Source organism: Gavialis gangeticus, unplaced genomic scaffold (genome assembly GCF_001723915.1).
Source record: "Gavialis gangeticus isolate Ggan-Ray unplaced genomic scaffold, GavGan_comp1, whole genome shotgun sequence".
Classification (NCBI taxonomy): Eukaryota; Metazoa; Chordata; order Crocodylia; family Gavialidae; genus Gavialis; species Gavialis gangeticus.
In genome coordinates this window covers 54,834,007-54,852,258 of record NW_017729025.1, presented here as the reverse complement: position 1 = coordinate 54,852,258, position 18,252 = coordinate 54,834,007, and the positions used below count along the sequence as shown (strand labels likewise).

The 18,252-nt window shown below is 46.7% G+C and overlaps 1 protein-coding gene across 2 annotated transcripts in view; it reads left to right on the top strand.

The window, feature by feature from the left end:
* The window catches only part of IFT43 (intraflagellar transport 43), a 91,139-nt gene that overhangs the window by 9,672 nt on the left and 63,215 nt on the right, over nucleotides 1-18,252 (top strand). For both annotated transcript variants that reach the window (XM_019518777.1, XM_019518778.1), the window contains exon 3: nucleotides 15,210-15,277. In XM_019518777.1, coding sequence (XP_019374322.1) covers nucleotides 15,210-15,277 — 68 coding nt within the window. The remainder of the gene's footprint in view (nucleotides 1-15,209; nucleotides 15,278-18,252) is intronic.

Sequence of the window (18,252 nt, the reverse complement as noted above, 5' to 3'; positions counted from 1 at the left end):
CCGGGGGGGGGGGGGGGGGTGAGCAGCAAGTGGCCAAAAATGGAATGTAGGGGCAGGGGTGGGATGGTGCACAGCTGAACACAGAGCGGCAGGGAGTGGGTGGTGCAGCACTGCATCCCAATGAGGGATCCCTTAATGCTACCAACACTACAGGCATCTCAGAAGGAACAAGTCTAGGGAAAATGTGACTGAGGCCCTTTAAAGAATCTTGTCAGTGCAGGGTGAGGAAAGATGGTATGGCCCAGGAGAAGAGGGCAATGGACAGGTATTGCTGCTGAATGAACTCACACAGAACAGACACAAAGTCTGAATTCTGAATGAAGATCTTGCTCCCCCATGCCTGCTGAAACAATGACTACCATGAGGTTGTTGATCAGTGCTTGTACTCTGGGGTTGTTGCCTCCCAAAAGAGACATGAATGCTTTGCATGCCAGGTAGATGGCTCTAGGCTTCAGGACATGTATATGAAGGCAAAAATTCTACTTTGAGGAGACCACAGGCCACACATCTGAAGGCAACCTAAAAAAAAAAAATCACTATTTTCTAAGTAGAGGTGTCCATCGCCAAAGATTTGGCTGGATACCATGCAGAGAGAACACAGGCCAGTGGACATCAACTCTATGCTGTATCTACATGGATGACATATGGCATGCTGGTGGATAACAATTAAGTCACATTAACTAAAATGTGCTGTAAACTATTTTCTGTGCATGCTTAGCTATTGTGCTTGTATTAGTAGAATGCATAAGTACTTGCATTTTAAAAAATTAGGCAAGCTAAGTTGAGAACAACTCCCATAACAATTGAGTATATATAAAAAGAGTTATGATTGAAATTTAGGCTTGAATGGTATAGCAGTTGCAACACTTTTGTGCAGCCCACATAACCCTTCTGGAAACTGTGTATATTTCACAAAAGAGAGGCAAGTAGGAAAATGCAACTTGGATTGTACAGAAATTCCTGCGACAGGGAATTGGTTCTAGGAATTGCATAGGAAACAAATATCGTCAAAAAGTGACTGAATAATCTGTACTTTACAAGGGGACCCCAACTGGATAAGAGAGAAGGTAACAACATACAGTGCATGCGCACATGCATGTATACACACAAACATACAAAGCAGACACTAGAAGGGAGCAACTGAAACAAAACAGTACTTCTTCTCCCCATAAGAGACAACCACTGACCTGACAATGAATAAAACACCCTACAGACAGGTAGCCTTACAGTGTTCTACATCCCCAAAATATTTGTCTGGTGACTCAGAAGCATAACAAGGCAAAGAATTTACTGGTATTGTAACTGAGTTGGTCACTTATTAGAGGGATCTTCCTTTAATCGGTCAGTCACCAACATATGAAAGTATTCTTTGTCTCTCCTTACACCACCTTTTCTTCCACTGCTGCAAATTGTAAAAAGAAGTCTACTACTTGTCTTGAATTGCTTATATACAGGATACTCTGAAAAGGTATGAGATTGAGCTCCAGGGGAGGAATAGGGGCAATCTGAATATGATCCCTCTTATTATTTTCAAACACCGTCTAGCTGGAGGTGCACCACCAAAACTAAGGACAGAGATCTCACCACTTCTTTGGATTTTGCTTTTTTCCCTTTAAGTCTATGAGATCCCACCCTAGAAGTCGTGTGTGTGAAGCCCAGAAGGAGACAGTGCCATCCACTTTAGTACTTATCACTTCAGGATGACAGCTGGTCTTGTACCCATTATAGAGGGTCAGAACTCTGCAACTCATCTAAAAAAATTAATGGGGGGCCAAGGTATGTTTGTTCACAGTAAAAGATTGCTGAGCTTTGTCCAGAAATTTATGAAATGTCTCAAGTGAAGGGGACGTCTCTGGGGTACGGTAAGATGGGAAAGCAACAAGGTTGATGTCATGGTGAGTGTCTGCTATAGACCACCAGACCAGGGGGATGAGGCTCTCTTCAAACAGCTAGTGGAAGTTTCCCAATCACAGGCCCTGGTTCTCATGGGGGACTTCAGTCACCCTGACATCGACTCACTTGGGGAAGCAGACTTTGACTTACTCAGGGAACTGATGAACAGGATCCCCTGGCAGGCCAGTCCGAGGGAGAAAGGAGTCCAGGAGAGCTGGCTGTACTTTAAAGAAACCTTACTGAGAGTGCAGGAATGAATCATCCCTACACACAGGACAGACTAGCAAGTATGGCAGAAGACCAGCTTGGCTTAGCAGAGAACTCTTTAGTGTGCTAAAACAAAAAAAGAAGCTTACAAGAAGTGGAAATTAATAGGGGCATGTGAAACAGGCCCTATTCGATTCAGATTCGGCCCGAATTGGGGACAGCAATTTGACTTGTTGATTCAGATCACTGTCCCTGATTCGATTTGACCGAATCTGAAGATTCGGTGCTGATTCGGAGAATCAGTGATGCGGACATAGACACAGCTTTAAATGTTTTTTCTACATACCTTGTAGTACCAGGCATGGCTCATGAACGCTGCGATGCTGGGGTGGATGGAGCATCCCACAGGAGCACGGAGGGGCCCCCTGCATGCTCGGCAGTAAACCCGGAAGTTCTGGTCCACTTCCGGGTCTGCCAGGGAGCACGCCGGGGGATCCCCCCTGTACCCTGCCCTGGCTCAGTGATCGGCTGTGGGGGTGGAAATCACATGCTCCCTGGCAGACCTGCAAGTGGACCAAAAGTGCTTCTGGTCCATTTCCAGGTCTGCTGCCAAGCACGGTGGGGACCCCCCCACACTCCTGTGGGACACTCCATCTGCCCCAGCATTGCAGCACTCATGAGCCGCCTGGTACCTTGAGGTATGTAGAAAAAACATTTAAAGCTGTGTCTATGTCTGAATCGCTGAATCTGTCCGAATTGATTTGGAGGGTTCCAATTGGATTTGGAGAGATTAAAGGGTCTCCTGATTCTATTCAGATTCAGAGATTTGGCCACCAAATCTCCACTGAATCGAATCAGCAACCGAAGCTTCACACAGCCCTAGAAACTAGGACAAATTATGAGGGAGGAATATAAAAATATTGCTTGGCCGTGCAGGGATGAAATTAGGAAGGCCAAAGCACAACTGGGGTTGCAATTAGCAAGGGATGTGAAGGGAAACCAGAAGGATTTCTACAAGTATGTTAGCAACAAAAGGAAGATCCAGGAAAGTGTGGGTCTCTTATTGAATGGGGGAGGCAACCTAGTGACAGAATGCAGAAGAGGCTGAAGTACTTGATGCCTTTTTCACCTCAGTCTTCACAGACAGGGTCAGCTCCCAGACTATTGCACCTGGCAGCAGTTTGGGGAGGAGGTAAGCAGCCAACAGTGGCAAAAGAACAGGTTAGGGATGTGATGGGGGGTGGGGGGGGCCATCCCAGGGCCAGTCACAGGGTTAGCCTGTCCACCTGTCTAGGGCAGTTTGCCCGCTTGACTCACCTGACACACCTTTGTTGTATTTAAATAGTTGTTTGTAGATGGGAGGCTGCCCATTTAATGCCCTAATAACAAGGGTGTAATACACAACTCCAGCCTCCCCTTTACCATATTCCATGCCTCACAGATGGCATCCAGAATTTACTTCTAACTTCTCCAGCCCCGCTGCTGGGCCACACTCAGCCTCTGGCCCAAACTTAGCCTCAGATGTTCATAGGTGTGCCTTGGCCACATGCCTCCCTCATTGGGGCCTCAACTCTTAAACACACTCTGGGCATTGTGCTGCATTAGGCTCCTTGCCCCTCACATTCTCTCCCCTGACTGAGGTAATTTCTCCACACCCTCACTGGGGCTTTGAGGCTTGATGCCCCTTACACCTCAGGTGGCTGTTGACTGGCAGAGAATGAGGTCCAGGCATATGGCCCACTCAGGCCTCAGGTGTCTGGTGAAGTACATGGACCTCACTCTTACTCCGGCCTCCCACTAGTCCTCACTCATATTCAGGCTTTGGGCCTCAGGCTTTGCTGGCCCCTGGGGTGTCACTCAAGCCTCATGCTTTTCTGTCAGGTTGTGCTCCCTTAGCCTTTCCCCTTCACATGGTTTTCAACAAGGCAGCAGGGACTGAGGCTTTCTGGCACCCCATCCTTGCCTTTCACTGGGGAGGCACAGATGTGGCATTTTCTGGAGACTGCCCCACCACTGGCAGCCCCACCACACCATCCTCCCCAGCAGGGTGTAGTTTTAGGTCATTCCCCAGAACCAATGCAGGCCTAGATGCCCTAGTCTTATTCCCTCACTGGGCTCCTGGATGTTGTACCTGAGCTGCTTTCTCCCCTGGGCCCTCTATTGCAGCCTTCATCTCATGGCTTCCTCTCACTGGCCCCATCTCTCTCCGACCTGTTTATCAGATTCCTTCCGTCAGGAGGTTGGGTCATCATATCAGTGTGCTGACTGCCTATCCTCTCTTTAGCAGTGATGTCCTGTCCCATTGTGTCCCCCCCGCTTCTCCCCCTCCCCAGTCAAAGGGACCTTCAGCCTGTTTCCAGCTCTAGCCTCCAGGCCAGTTGGGGTGCCAGTAGCTCTCCACAGCCTTGGCCTGCCCCTTGCAGTGGGCTCACTTGCCCTTCAGCCTTTTGGTCCTGGCCCCCTTGCTTTGACCAGTCAAGATTCCCTGGCATCAGTGCAGTAGCAGCTGACCTCCCTACTCAGCAGGGCCCACCCCCCCTTGGGCCCCACCATAAAGCCATCCTTTCATGAGCCAGCCTGGTGCCCCAGAGATCTTATATGAGGCTTAGCAGGGAACTCTTCAATCAACTGGGCTCATCTGAGCCTCTGGCTTCAGTCACTGCCAGTTCTAATCAGGGGCTTGCCTAGCCCCTGTGTAGGGGCATAACTCTCAGCCCCTCTTGCAAGGCTGGCCTCGCTCTCCCACAGGCTCATAGCCATTTCCTCAGGGCTTGGAACCCCCTGGGTCCCTAGGAACCTCCTTCCCCATCAATCCTACCCTTGACCTCCAGCATGTTCCTGGGAGCAGCCAATCTCAAGCTGGGCAATGTTACCTGGCAGCAACTGCCAGCTTGCTCTTCAGGGCCTGTTCTTATATTGCGGTTGCTCAGTCCTGCTCCAGTCAGCTGGCTTCCTGGCTGTCATGTGACTGCCTGATTGGCTCTGCAGTCACCTGTAGGCTGCCTCACAGCCTGCTCAAGCCCTTAAAGTGGCAAGCACCCAAAGGTGTGCTGCCACACACCTTTCCCCTTAAAATCCTTCCAAGGGGGGGTGTCCCTCTGCCACTCCGCTTCTAGGTTCCTCTGATGCCTGCACAAGTCCTTAAAGTGGCAAGCATCCCAGTGGTGCTCTGCCACAAGCAAGTAGTTGGAAAAGCTGGACATGTACAAGTCCTTGGGTCCAAACAGGATGCACTTGCAGGTTCTGAGAGAGTTGGCCAATGTGATTGCCTCTGGCCATTATCTTTGAAAACTTCTGGAGATTGGGAGAGGTCCTGGATGACTGGAAAAGAGCATATATAGTGCCCATCTTTAAGAAAGAGAAGAAAGACAATTTGGGGAACTGCAGACCAATCAGCCTCACCTCAGTCCCTGGAAAAATTGTGGAGCAGGTCCTCAAGGAATCCATTTCTAAGCACTTGGAGAAGAAGGTGATTAGGAACAGTCGGAATGGATTCACCAAGGCCAAGTCATGCCTAACTAACTTCACTGCCTTCTATGATAAGATGACCGGCTTTGTAGATGCAGGGAGACCAGTAAATGTGATATACCTTGACTTTAGCAAGGCTTTCAATACAGTTTCCTACAACATTCTCGCAAGCAAGCTAAGGAAGTACGGGTTAGATGAATGGACTGTAAGGTGGATACAAAACTGGCTGGATCATCAGGCTCAGAGGGTAGTAGTCAATGGCTCAGTGTCTAGTTTGGAGCCAGTATCAAGTGGAGTGCCTCAGGCATCAGTCCTGAGGCCAGTTTTGTTCAATATCTTCATCAACCTGGAAGTTGGGTTGGAGTGCACCCTTAGCAAGTTTGCAGATGACTCCAAGCTGGGGGGAGTAGTAGACATGCTGGAGAGTAGGGCTAGAATTCAGAGAGACTTGGAGAATTTGGAGGATTGGGCCAAAAGGAGTCTCATGAGGTTCAACAAGGACAAATACAAAGTTCTGCACTTAGGACGGAACAATCCCATGCACTGGTACAGACTGGGGACTGACTGGCTAAGCAGCAGCTCTTCAGAAAAGGACCTGCAGGTTACCGTGGACAATAAGCTGAATATGAACTAATAGTGTGCTCTTGTTGCGAAGAAGGCTAATGGCATACTGGGCTGCATTAGTAGGGGAGTTGCTAGCGGGTCAAGGGAAGTGATCCTTCCCCTCTGTTCGGCACTGATGAGACCACATCTGGAGTACCATATCCAGTTTTGAGTCACGCTCTTCCCCCCCCGCCACCCCAACCACCACTACAGAAAGGATGTACACATTGGAGAGAGTCTAGCGGAGGGTAGTAAAAATGGTTAGGCGTCTGGGGCACATGACTTCTGAGGAGAGTCTGGGGGAACTGGGTTTACTGAGTCTGGAGAGGAGAAGTCTGAGAGGGGATTTAATAGCAGCCTTCAACTTCTTGAAGGGTGGTTCCAAAGAGGATGGAGTTTGACTGTACTCAGTGGTGGCAGTGGTTTTAAGTTGCAACTTTCTCATGAGGAGGGTAGTAAAGCACTGGAACAGGCTACCCAGAGAGGTTATGAAATTTCCATCCTTAGAGGTTTTTAAGACCTGGCTCGACGGAGAATTGGCTAGGATGATGTAGCTGGAGATGGTCCTGCTTTCAGCAGGGCATTGGGCTAGATGACCTCTTGAGGTCCCTTCCAACCATAATTTTCTATGATTTTATGTCTCAAGGGTTAAGCATGGGTCTCTGGACTATTCACACAATGGGAGTTTCCCTGATAATCAGAAAATAAAGCTATGGGCTTAACTCCCATTGGAACTAATTCCATCCCTGTATACTTCCCTATATCAGTGGTTCCCAAGCTGTTTAACACTGATTTTTAAAGTATTTTAAGTAAAGTAACTTGAGATGACTTCCTCGCCTCTTGAGTCAGGGATGTTATATGCTGTGATTGGGGGGTGTTGAGATTCGCTTTAGGAGGAAGCAATTCCCACTAGAAACCCCCTCATGTAAATAGTTATTGCCTTCTTTGGGGTTTGAAGTAATAAGAAAGTTAACGTTATGTGTGTAAACAGCTTTTCAAGGGGAAAAATAGTTAGGAGTTGGCCCATAGGAGTCTGACAGACCAATGAGCGGCTTATAACTCACATGTGTAACTTTCTTAATACCTCCGTCCATCATTTAAAACCCCTTTCTGAGTAAACTGTGAATGGAACCCTAACTGTGTAGCTGTAGCATATCCCTCCCTTAGTCATTGCTTAGCCAAACTGAAATACTTGGCTTATTTAATCATTTGTCCGGAGTTGGCCCCTTTATCCCCTGATCGCTCATGTAGCCTTTCTCTGAACTCCCTTTGGGATGTACTGAGTGTTACAATCTGCACTCTTCCTGTATTTGGTCTGTTTCCCTTCTGTGGATTGGAGATAGTTTGTGGGTGGCTGAATTAATATTCAGTCATGAGCATATGTGCCATTGATGTCAACGTACCTGCTGAAATCTTATCCTGCAGCTGTCTGCAGCTCCAGGACTTGTATTGCGTCCCTTGGCAAACCTGCCAACTCAGCTTTGAATGTTTGCCAGTATATTCTCCTTTGGCTGCACCTTCTAAAACTGCCTGGGATACACAGCCAAAGGATGCGAGGTTGCTGAATGGTATGATAAATGGGCTGTCCCACTGTTTCACTTAATCTGGAGAGGCAGATTGGGCTAGAGGAGTGAGAACACAACTTGAACCAGGATTTGGGGGTTCTCTTCCTGGCTGTGTCATGGATTTGCTGTGTGACCATGACCAAGTCATTTTGCTAGTCTGTCCTTTAGCCTCTAATTCTTAAATAGGAGGAAAGAGCTGTGGGAATGAACTAGGCCCAGATCCCCAAAGAACTCTAGGCCCTTCCCCCAAAGCAGAAACCACAGTCCAGAGGTGGGTACTGAGGCTCCCCAGACAGGGCACGAGGAGAGCTGGCCACCTCTGAGTGGGATCCACAGAAGCCTGCAGGCTAATAGTACAGTGAGTCTGAATTCCTTTCCAGAGCTTAGGCACCCTACTCTCCCTCCACTTGGAGTTCAAAGGCAAAAATCCTCTCCTGAAGGCAAATACCTAGGTCTCTTGTTTTGAATAATGGAGCAGGGGTTACTACTTTCCTCCAAGGGCTTGGACAGAAGAGGAGTAGTGATGACACTACGCCTTAATTTATACAACAGTCAGTCTGATGTTTAAGGCATTCCTTTGGCAGGTGAGTGATAGGTCTGACTTAGACATAGGAGACCTGGGCTCAGTTCTTTCCTGTAACTTGGGTCAGTGAACTGAACTCTTCCTCTAGCTTGGATTAATATGGCATGGCTGTCACCATGCTTTGTGTGGTGTTCAGCCTAGCAGGCAGAGTCATAGGTGTTCTGGGAATTCCTCAAGCAATAAAGGTGAAGGAACGGCTAGTTTCTGGATCCTGAATAGTTTAGGCATGAGAATGGTGTTCAGCTGCTTGGCTTCCTCAGGTGTGAGCTGCTTTTAGGTGTGCTCCAGAGCAGTGTGTTAGGCACTTGGGGAGTTTTGATGTCATACTTAGGTGCCTCCAGCCTTTAGGCAGCATTCGCACGGGGGCTTTCAAAATCTAAAGTCGGACACTGCAATAATTGCGTGAATCTAGCCCCTGATGCTTATTGAGCTGTTTGGATGTGAATAGTGCTGCTGTTTATTGTTCTAAGACAGGGATGTCAAATACAGTATAAGGCATGAAATACGTGGGGGAGGGAAGCGTTTTAATTAAAGCAGTTCTCTGACAGCCACTCTAATTAAAGCTGCTCACTATCATGTGTATTAAGCCCCCATGCATTTTAAAATGACTGTGGGACACTTTACCTAAAACTCATTCAGTGAGGTTTAGATAAAGCACCTCTGAGTTTTAAAATGTGTGGGGGCTTAATGCATGTGACAGTGAGGTGATCCTGAAGCATTCTAATTAAAACATGGAGCGGACTTGATTAATCAAGTCTGCTCTGATGTATTGTAATTAGAACACAAACAAGCATGTGTATAGGTAGCCAGTGGGTTTGCATTAATGGTGCTCAACCTTTTGGTCCTGCAGGCTAGATGAGTGGTGCAGGGGTTATCTGTGGACTGGATTGGGCCCTAGGAGCCCTGCAACAATCCCGCCTGCCCCTTTGTGGCAGGACTGGGTCCCAGGGGTCTGGCACTGCCCCCTGTACACTGTGATTGGGCCCTGGTACCAGGTGCTGCCCCTACCAAGCCCTGCATGTTAGGATCGCGTGCCAGATCTATCATGGAGGGTTCCTGGGCTCCCCATGAGTCCAGAGATGTGGCAATAGGGGTGCAAGTGCCAACAGTCCCTGTTGCCAAATTTCCAGACCCGTGGGGAGACCCGTGGGCTAGGGGTCGAGCACTTCTGGTTTACGTGAATGATTTAAGGGTTGCTTATCTGATTAGTGTTTTGCAGGGTTATGGCCTTTATTTGGAAAGTGGAACGGTGTTGTTTTCCTGGACCCTGTTCTTATTCTGCTGTTGTTCTGTGCACTGGGTTCCAGACTCTGATCAGCTGTATTCTGATCCCACCCAGTAACTGTTCCCAACCTTTCTCCAATCCTGGGTGTTGGCCCTAAGCCACTTGCTCCAGTCCAAATTACAGAAGTCAGGCCGAGATGATTTTGAGCCCCCCACAGTGCAGTGGGCTTATCCAAAGGAGGATTGTTGTTTATGTGCAGAAGCATCCATTCTGTGCAAGGCACTTTCCAAAGGCTCCTTGCTCTGTTCAGGTCATGATCTAAGAATCCTGTCTGGTTCCAGTCAGGTATCTTATGATCCTTTTTTATTTATTGTCTTTATTGCAGTAGCATTTAAGAGGTCCTAGCCTTCGTGCTGTCTAGCAATCTGCATTCCTCCCATGAATTTTGGCAAATTGAGAAGCCTTCAACTAAGACTGGTTCCTCAGAGCCTGAGGAATACTGCCAAAGCTTTGCAGTCCTTGATGTGTTTTGGGAGGTGGAAACTGCTAGGCACCTTAAAGAACCTGAGAGAGAAATAAATGGCAGCTCCAAAGCTCCATTTCATGCAGTCATCTTCAGTTGTGAGCCCCCTTTAAGATTTGCTCAACAAACATGTTTGTCACAGGTTGAGCTGAACCTCCCTGCCATGTCCTGGGATCTCAGCTAGCTGTTTGGAATCTGTTACTCTCTGTTCATGGAAGAGACGCACGTACCAGCAGAAGGGGTCAGCATGCAGAGAATCATTCGTTGGTCTACCTGTTCCCTTTTGAAGTGGACCGGGTTTTATTTCTCTGTGGTCCTGTGGTTGATAGTAAACGTGCAGGACTCCCAGCCAGTCCTCTGGGACTGCTCATCTGGAAGTTGGCCAGATTCTTCAGGAGGAATCTGAAAAATGCAGCTGAACTTATGTTCCCTAATTAGGCCAGCTTCCTCAATGTGAGCCCCAGCACTGTATGTGTAGGATCTCCCCAAGGCCTTGTGTTGCCTTTTTCTCGTGCACCCCAAGTGGCTGGGGATTTATTTTTAGCCTGCTGAGGTTATCTGCTGGTCCTTTAATGATGTATCTCCTTACTCTCACCAGGGCAGTGTTGCTATTCGGTTATGTTTCCCAACCTTGTGGCAGTATCCTTCCTGCTTGGCCACTCTGACGGCTGGGTTGCTCAGCAACTCCCTGGGTGGGGAAGAGGGATGGACTCTGGGAATCCCGTGGGAAATAGTTGTATTAAAGTTTTTTCCACAGATTTATTTCATGCCTGGAATGCTTTCATTTGAACGAACCTAAGGAGCTGACAGAGGGGTAACATGGGATGGGAACTAGTGCATAACCCTGTGAAGGAGCAGGCTGGTTGAGGGATGTTGCTTTACAGCCTGAAGGGGTTGAAGGGGCATTGCTATATAGCCCTTGGATGAGTAGGGGCTCTGCCATGCAAGCTAAGGTTAGAGGAAAAGCTGTTGGCAAGCACTGTTGCATAACTCCCCATGTGTATGCAAGATGCAGTTTAAGACAAAGTGCCATATACTTAAATATGAGTACTTTACTTATGACTATGTTACTGTTCAGTTAGTTCATATAGCTGAGCCTTTCAGTTGTTTTAAGTCCTGACACCTGTTGTGCAGTACAGACTGGCACTTTTCTATTGTGGTAGATGGTACGAGACCATTTAGGGCTCCAGAGAAGGCCCTGGCCATCTTGCTGTACCTGAGATCCCCATCTCCCCAATAAAGGAAAGTAGCTGGCTCTAATGACGGAGTCTAGAGGGAAATGAACTCAGCAGTGTTACTTTAGGAACATAGGACAACTGGAACTCCTTGGAGGCTGTCTCATAGACACACCTGTGCTGAATTCCTAACAATGGGCTTCATGAAGTGAGGGCAGGCCCTGGCACAGCTCCATTGCGGTGGGAAGCTTGGGGAATTGCCTTTGGCACACTTGAGAAATTGGTCCTTCCCTGTATCTTGCTCTATGTGGTAGATGTACAGACCAGTTTCTTTCTGTGGCTGCCTGAAGGCATCAGGGTTATTCTTTGTGATTCTGGTGATTATCCAGAACTAATTCACGAGGTTCATAGATTCATAAATGCTAGGGTTGGAAGGACCTCAACAGATCATCGAGTCTGACCCCCTGCCTAGGCAGGAAAGAGTGCTGGGGTCAGATGACCCCAGCCAGATGCCTATCCAGCCTACTCTTAAAGACCCCCAAGGTAGGGGAGAACACCACCTCCCTCGGAAGCCCATTCCAAATTTTGGCCAGCCTTACTGTGGAGAAGTTTTTCCTGATATCTAGCCTAAATCAGAAGTCTCTCTGTGGAAGGGATTTTTCTTTTATTAACTATGAAGCTAACTTATTGTAGAAACTGAAACTCAAGCCTGGCTCTGATTCTCTTCTCTTCCTTTCCGTGTCTGTTGGTAAATAAATACATGGCAATTCCATCCCATCTAAAATCTTCAAATGCTAGCATGTTGGGCAGGGATAGGAGTAGGACATGGCACTTCTAGTGAGTGAGGAAGGTCCACAGTAGACCATTTCTGTGCCCCCTGACAAACACTGCCAGTGTCATTTGAGTCTGTTTCCCTACACAGAATTTGAATTTACCTGATGAAGGTAACTTAATCCACATCTTCTATCCCTCCTAAAAACCTGTTTATGGGAGGAACCTAACACATCCATAACCTGCCTCTGTAACAGTAAGTGACTACTGAAGCTTCACCTGTTCTCAAGTTCCTGAACAGCAGTTTGTTTGTTTTACATGAGGGGAAAAATACCCTGCAGCAATAGAGAAACAAGCTAAGAGGAGACTGGAACCTCTTTTTTCCTAAGTGATACAGGAAATAGAGGAGAAGCCATCTGGAACTGCTGCTGACTGGCAAGGAGGAGAAAGTGACCACATGTATGAAGAAGGGAGCCAGTGAATACTTGCTGCTTGAATTCAACATGGTGAAGACTGGGGATTCAGAGAATAAAGCTAATAGATGTAAAGGAATTAGGGAGGGGAGAATCCCATGAACAAGGTGCAAGTAAGGAACTTCCAACGAAGAAAGAGGTTTGGGGAGTGCCTGATGCCTTCATAAAGACAAGACACTGAATTCTTGTGGGGAAAAAAATTTAAAGGACCAAGCCATGAACAATATGGACTGAAGGTAAAAGAGTTTTCTGGGATGGAACACAAGTTTACAGTTTAATCTTGTAGAGAGAAGCTGAGGGTGGCAAGAAAAAGGACTATTTAATGCTGCCAAAAAAGTTAAAGGGAGTAAAGGCTTGTGTGTGTGCACGTGTATGTGTGAAGAGGTGGGTGAAAACATGCTAAAATGTCATAACTGGCAGTGCATGAAAGTGAAACTGGGTGCCCATTATTTAGAAAACCAGGCAATATTTTTAGACACTGAACTTTACCATTGGGCCCTTTGTTTTGAGTCTTGGCCAAAATGTAACAGGAAGAGTGAAATGTCTAGAACTGAATTTGTCTAGTTACACCAGACCTGTAAAGTTCTACCTGTAGCGTCATTTGGATGTGGTGTTCTTTTCATTTTCTGTCTCAAAGTCTGGCTTGAAACTGCCAGATCTACCTCAGCAATAGCTATGTTTTGGTGATGCATGTGACCTGATACTTACATTGTAGCTTGTAAAATACTTTGAGATTTTGGGATAAATGATTCCAAATACATGTAAACTTATTATTATTCAAGAAAAAAATGCCCATAGAATTCTAGCCTGATTATGGAACTTTACAGACCAAGTCACTAATCTTCAGTGGATGCAACTATAGTTAATCTTGGAAGAGTCACCAGAAGAATTGGCTGTGGGAATATGTGAAGGGTTCATATTTTGGACATTAGGAGCTATGTGGCCTATGTGCACATTGGGGAGAAACTGTAAATTGGATGAGACAATGAGATTGAATCCCAGATACATAATGAAGTCATGTCCTGGACAGAAACCAGGAAAACATTTTCAGAAGTATCCCCTGATTGTGGGTGCCAAATGTGAGGGGCCTTGCATCTGAATGTTGACTTTTCAAAAAAAAAAATTTTTTTTGATGGTGTAGGGTTTAAATCACAGTCACACCATTTGGGGTTTGGGTTTAAAGTATTTTGTCTCCTGGACTCTTTGGCAGCATATGTGTAACTCATTGTACTCATGAGCCGTCACTGCCTGTGGTTGTGCAGGGAACAGTTGTAAGGCTGGGTGTCTGGTGTATGTGAATGGTAGGCTGTGTATGAGCTATACAAGAAGCAGATTCAGGGTTGTGCATGATTAGAGAGGGACAGTTGTTTGGGGTGGGGGAGTTCTGTGGTGGGAGTAGGGTTGCATGTGCACACACACCCATATGTGGTGTGTTTTCCTCTCTTTCCAGGACTCTGGGAGTGTACAGATCAACTGAATTCAAAATGCTCCTTTTTTGGCACTGCAACCTCTTCTTTGGTTTGGCATCTTAAGAATCTGGGGGAATCATTTAAAGATCAGAAAACTCCATTCACTTGGGCCCCTGAAGGCTTCACATTCTGTGACATGGTCATTCCAGTCGACTGAGCTCTGTCCCCTGCGGATGAGCCCATATATGGAGGCCATTTCCTGGTTTCATGCTCCCTGGCTGTCCCTCTGCCCTCCTGTGCTCCCTTTGCTGAAGAAAGCTGGTATTTTGGGACTTCAGCTCCTGCCTCATTCCTGCTCCCTGTTTATTTTTGGAGAGTGACTATTTTTGCTCCTATCAGGGAGCTATGCGGGGTCACGTCCCCTCTTTGCAACAGGCAACGGCTGCCCCTGGCAGACTCCGTCTGCTTCCCACACTCACAAACAATATTTCTGCTTCAAGAAACAAACACTGGAGACCCTCAGCATGGGGTTTACCACCACCACCTCTCCTGACCTCATGGCCTTGTCTCAGGCTAGACCCCCACATACGCTCCACTTTAAAGAATTTCCAGGATTCACCAACCCACGATTCCCCAACCCACTCTCTTTCTTAACAAAAGCTCAGGGGTCCCAGAGTCCCAATCCCACTATAGCCCAAGAGCCAAGGCACTCTCGGGGTTATTGTATCATTTTCACACTTTGCTAGTGCTTGAGCAAATCGCCGTTGCCCATTTGCTGTTTCAGGGTATTTGAAGTGAGCTCATTTCCTCCCCGTTATGGCCACTTCTATATGTCATACAGATAGCTTGGGCCTCTGCTGAATGAGATGCTTTATGCTCCTGGGTGCAGAGAGTGTCTTCTTATGGCAAGGACAGAAGAAAAAATGCTGGTAACAGTAGTAAGCTTTGGATGTGCCTCAAAAACCTGGAGAGAAAGCAGCAGCCACAGTCAGAATGGCTGCCATTGGCAGTGTTCCTTGGGTAAGAAGGACCACAATCTAGGACATGTGAACTTGAAGCTCAGCCAGGTTACTGGTTAGTTTGATGTATCTTTTGCTTTAACACACCTTTTCAACCTTTTCTGCAACATTTCTGCTCCTTGTGCTTTGTGAAATGCTTCTAAATCCAGCCTCTAAGTGTTGGGCTGATGCTTCTTGTTGGTCACTGTTTCCAGAAGTCAGCTTGAGTGAACCCCATGTCTGAGTTTCCCTAATTGGACTTAGGTATAACATGTAGCTTCAGGTATAACATAAGTATGGCTTTTTTTCCTTAAAGGGCCCCCCACCTAAACCTGCACGCCGGCACGGAGGTTGGGCAGAGGATCCTGTAATGGCACCTTCCAAGTGAGTACCAACGTCTTTATCAGGGTGGGTTTGTCTAAACATCATCTATTGGGTCTTGCTGTTGCAACCATAAGAGCAGTGTTCTCACACCCTATGTGCTGCCCTTTTCATAGCTTTTTGGATCCCTCCAGGTCACCCAGAACAAAGTATCAATTCTGCTGGGGACAGCTTGCTAACTCCATATGTCCTGCTCTGCCTGGGTCTTCAGATCTGTGTGTAAGCAGCGGCCATATGCCTCACACCTGCAGGACATCCCACACCTACCTCTGCTCTTCCCTATAGCATCTTATAGGTCAATGGTCAGCAGCTTATGGTCCACAAGCTGGATATGGTCTGCAGATTCATTGGATGCAGCCTGTAGATGTAGAGCATCAGAGGCAGGGGGCTTTGGCTGCAGGTGTTCTCCTTGTGCTACTACAAGGATGAGCAGTGGTGACAGCTGCGTCCTAGTGCCTGCCTATCCACCTGCCCCTGACTTGGGGTGGGTTATTTTGGACCAAAGATGGAAACGTGTGCCCCTGTTATAAGCTGTTTTTGCTTTCCCTGATTTTGCACCTTGAAGTTGTAAGTGAGGGCTTGAAGGGGTGGTTTTGTGGATTCCTTCAGTTAATGAGTCCCTGTGAACATAGCGGATGAAACTTGATGACCCCTTTTAGTCTTATATTCCTGTGTTTCTCTATGAGGGGAGTGGAGAAGGAGTTAGAGACAATTTCAAGGGGATCTTGTGGCTGGCTGAACTCTTACTAGGAGAGTATCCCACTGGTGAATGGGGAGATTCACGGGCGGGTAGTGTATTCCACAGGAGGAATCAATATTTTATGGCCAACCTTGGAGACAAGAGTGAAACTGGTCAGTGTGGGCTTGGTGGTGGTGGTGGGATGACAAATATAATGCCTAGGAAGAAATCCAGGTGACTACAGGCCTGGTCACCTTTCTCTGAGGCTCCCTGATTTGTGGGAAGGTTACATGTGTTTCTTTGTGGCCAGGAGGAGAGGATATCACATTCAGGGTCCTTCTACAAGTCCTGTCCCATAATAATGGGGACAGTCGAGGATAAAAATCTGAGAGATCAGGGAAGGAAGTGGGAATCAGTGCTGCTACAAAATCCAGTGTCATTGCTTGGAACTGACTGGGGATATCTGGAAGAAAGAGAAGATCAGGCTGTAACAGGAAAAAGGAGGCATCATAAAAAGAGTGATTTCCATCCCCAGTGTATAGAGGGATCTTTGTAAGAGGCCTCCGGTCTTTTTGCAGGATGAAACAGCCACTTTACAGAGACATACTGGTGAAGAAGAAGAGCAAATTATGTTGTTTTCATTCTCTCCTCAGCCTTCCACGTTATGATTATAGGGTTGTAGGAAAGCCAGGCTGGACCTTGCAAGGCCATCTAGTCCAGCCCCCTACTCAAGGCAGGATCATCCTAACTAAACCATCCCAGCCTGTTGTCACCAAGCACAGGCCTGGATGAGAGATGGTATGATTAGTCAGTCAGGCTGTGACCCACATGAGCCTGGAAAACAGCACAGATCCCTTATGTTGTATGAGCAGTATGGTGTGTCTTTTCCCAGGATGCTCACCATTACAGGCATGACCCCAGTTCTTTTGATAGGCCCCAGGCAGCAGTGTTATTTCTGCAACACATTACACATGTTTAATGTGGCAAGTTCTTGGCCTGAGCTACTTCCTACCAAACTAGGCACAAATTGGACAAAAGAGCCAGACAGAAGATAAAGGGGGGTGACCCATATTTGTGGGAGTCCTGGTTAGCTTGGCATCTTCTGCCCTTGCCTTGAGTAACATGCCAAGATCTAATTCAAGTGGACACTTGGCATGATCTACATCTGAATTAACAGCCACAAATAAATATTATGGCACAAATCCTAGTGAGTGTCAATTCTGAGAAGGTTTATTCTATGTTTTTAAAATATTTTTTAATCAAAGAATGGGCAGGAAGCATTTAGACAATCAGTTCCTTGTCATTTTTTTTTTTTCGGTTTCTGTCTTCAACTACAGAGCCTCCAAATACTATTTTTTCCTCTCCACCTATTTAGGCTCTCTGAGCTTGTAAGGCTGTTTCCTCTGTGACATTTCCCAGCCTGTTTGTGAAGAGTCTGAGTCATCGGCTGACATCATGTTTAATTATTTCTGCTTTCGCAGTGTTTTTCTATGTACAACTTTGGTACCGACTTGATAATTAATTTGAAATCCCATCTAGTTACACTGTTATACCTGCATGAATGTAGATCATGAGTATAAAGGTGCTTGTATATTGGCCAGTGTAAGCATTTCTTTACTAATATAACTGAGCTAACACTGAGGGGTTGCACCATTTAAACTGAATGGGTTTTTGAGTTGAGGAAGTTAAATCAATACAAAAAATGTATAGATAAGGCCCTCAGAAACATTGTTCAGGAGGGGAAAACAGGATGGGTCTGCGCGCAGATTTTTGTCGTGTGGGTGTGTTGTATATCAGTTTAGCAATTACATCCATTCATAAAAAGGTCTTGTAATACTTTTATATACTGTTCTGTCCCCTCATGCAGTCTAACTTCTTAGTTCTGTTTCTGAATGATGTGATACGGTGCACTGGCATCTTGGATTTTCCTGCAGGGACACTAACTCCTTTCTTGCTACAGTACTAGTTCTGGACTCACTGGCTTGAACTAATCATTCAAAATGGTCTTTCCAATGTGATCACCTGGTCCTTGTCAAAGTACAAGTTCATCTGCTATCTTGTTTTCCATTTTCTAGTATCCCTCTCAAACCTCCCTGGTCTCATCTTACTTAGATTATTTATGTGATTAACAAATATTCCCACCATACAGTTGGGTGCTTCTGCAGGACCATTACTATCCCAAACTGTTGCAAGATGGGAGGAAGACTTCTGGTTTTCCGTATGCTGCTAGGTCACTTTACAAATACTTTGCATATGTAGAGTGAAGGACTGTTAGGGTCTTTCATCATAGGCAACTGGT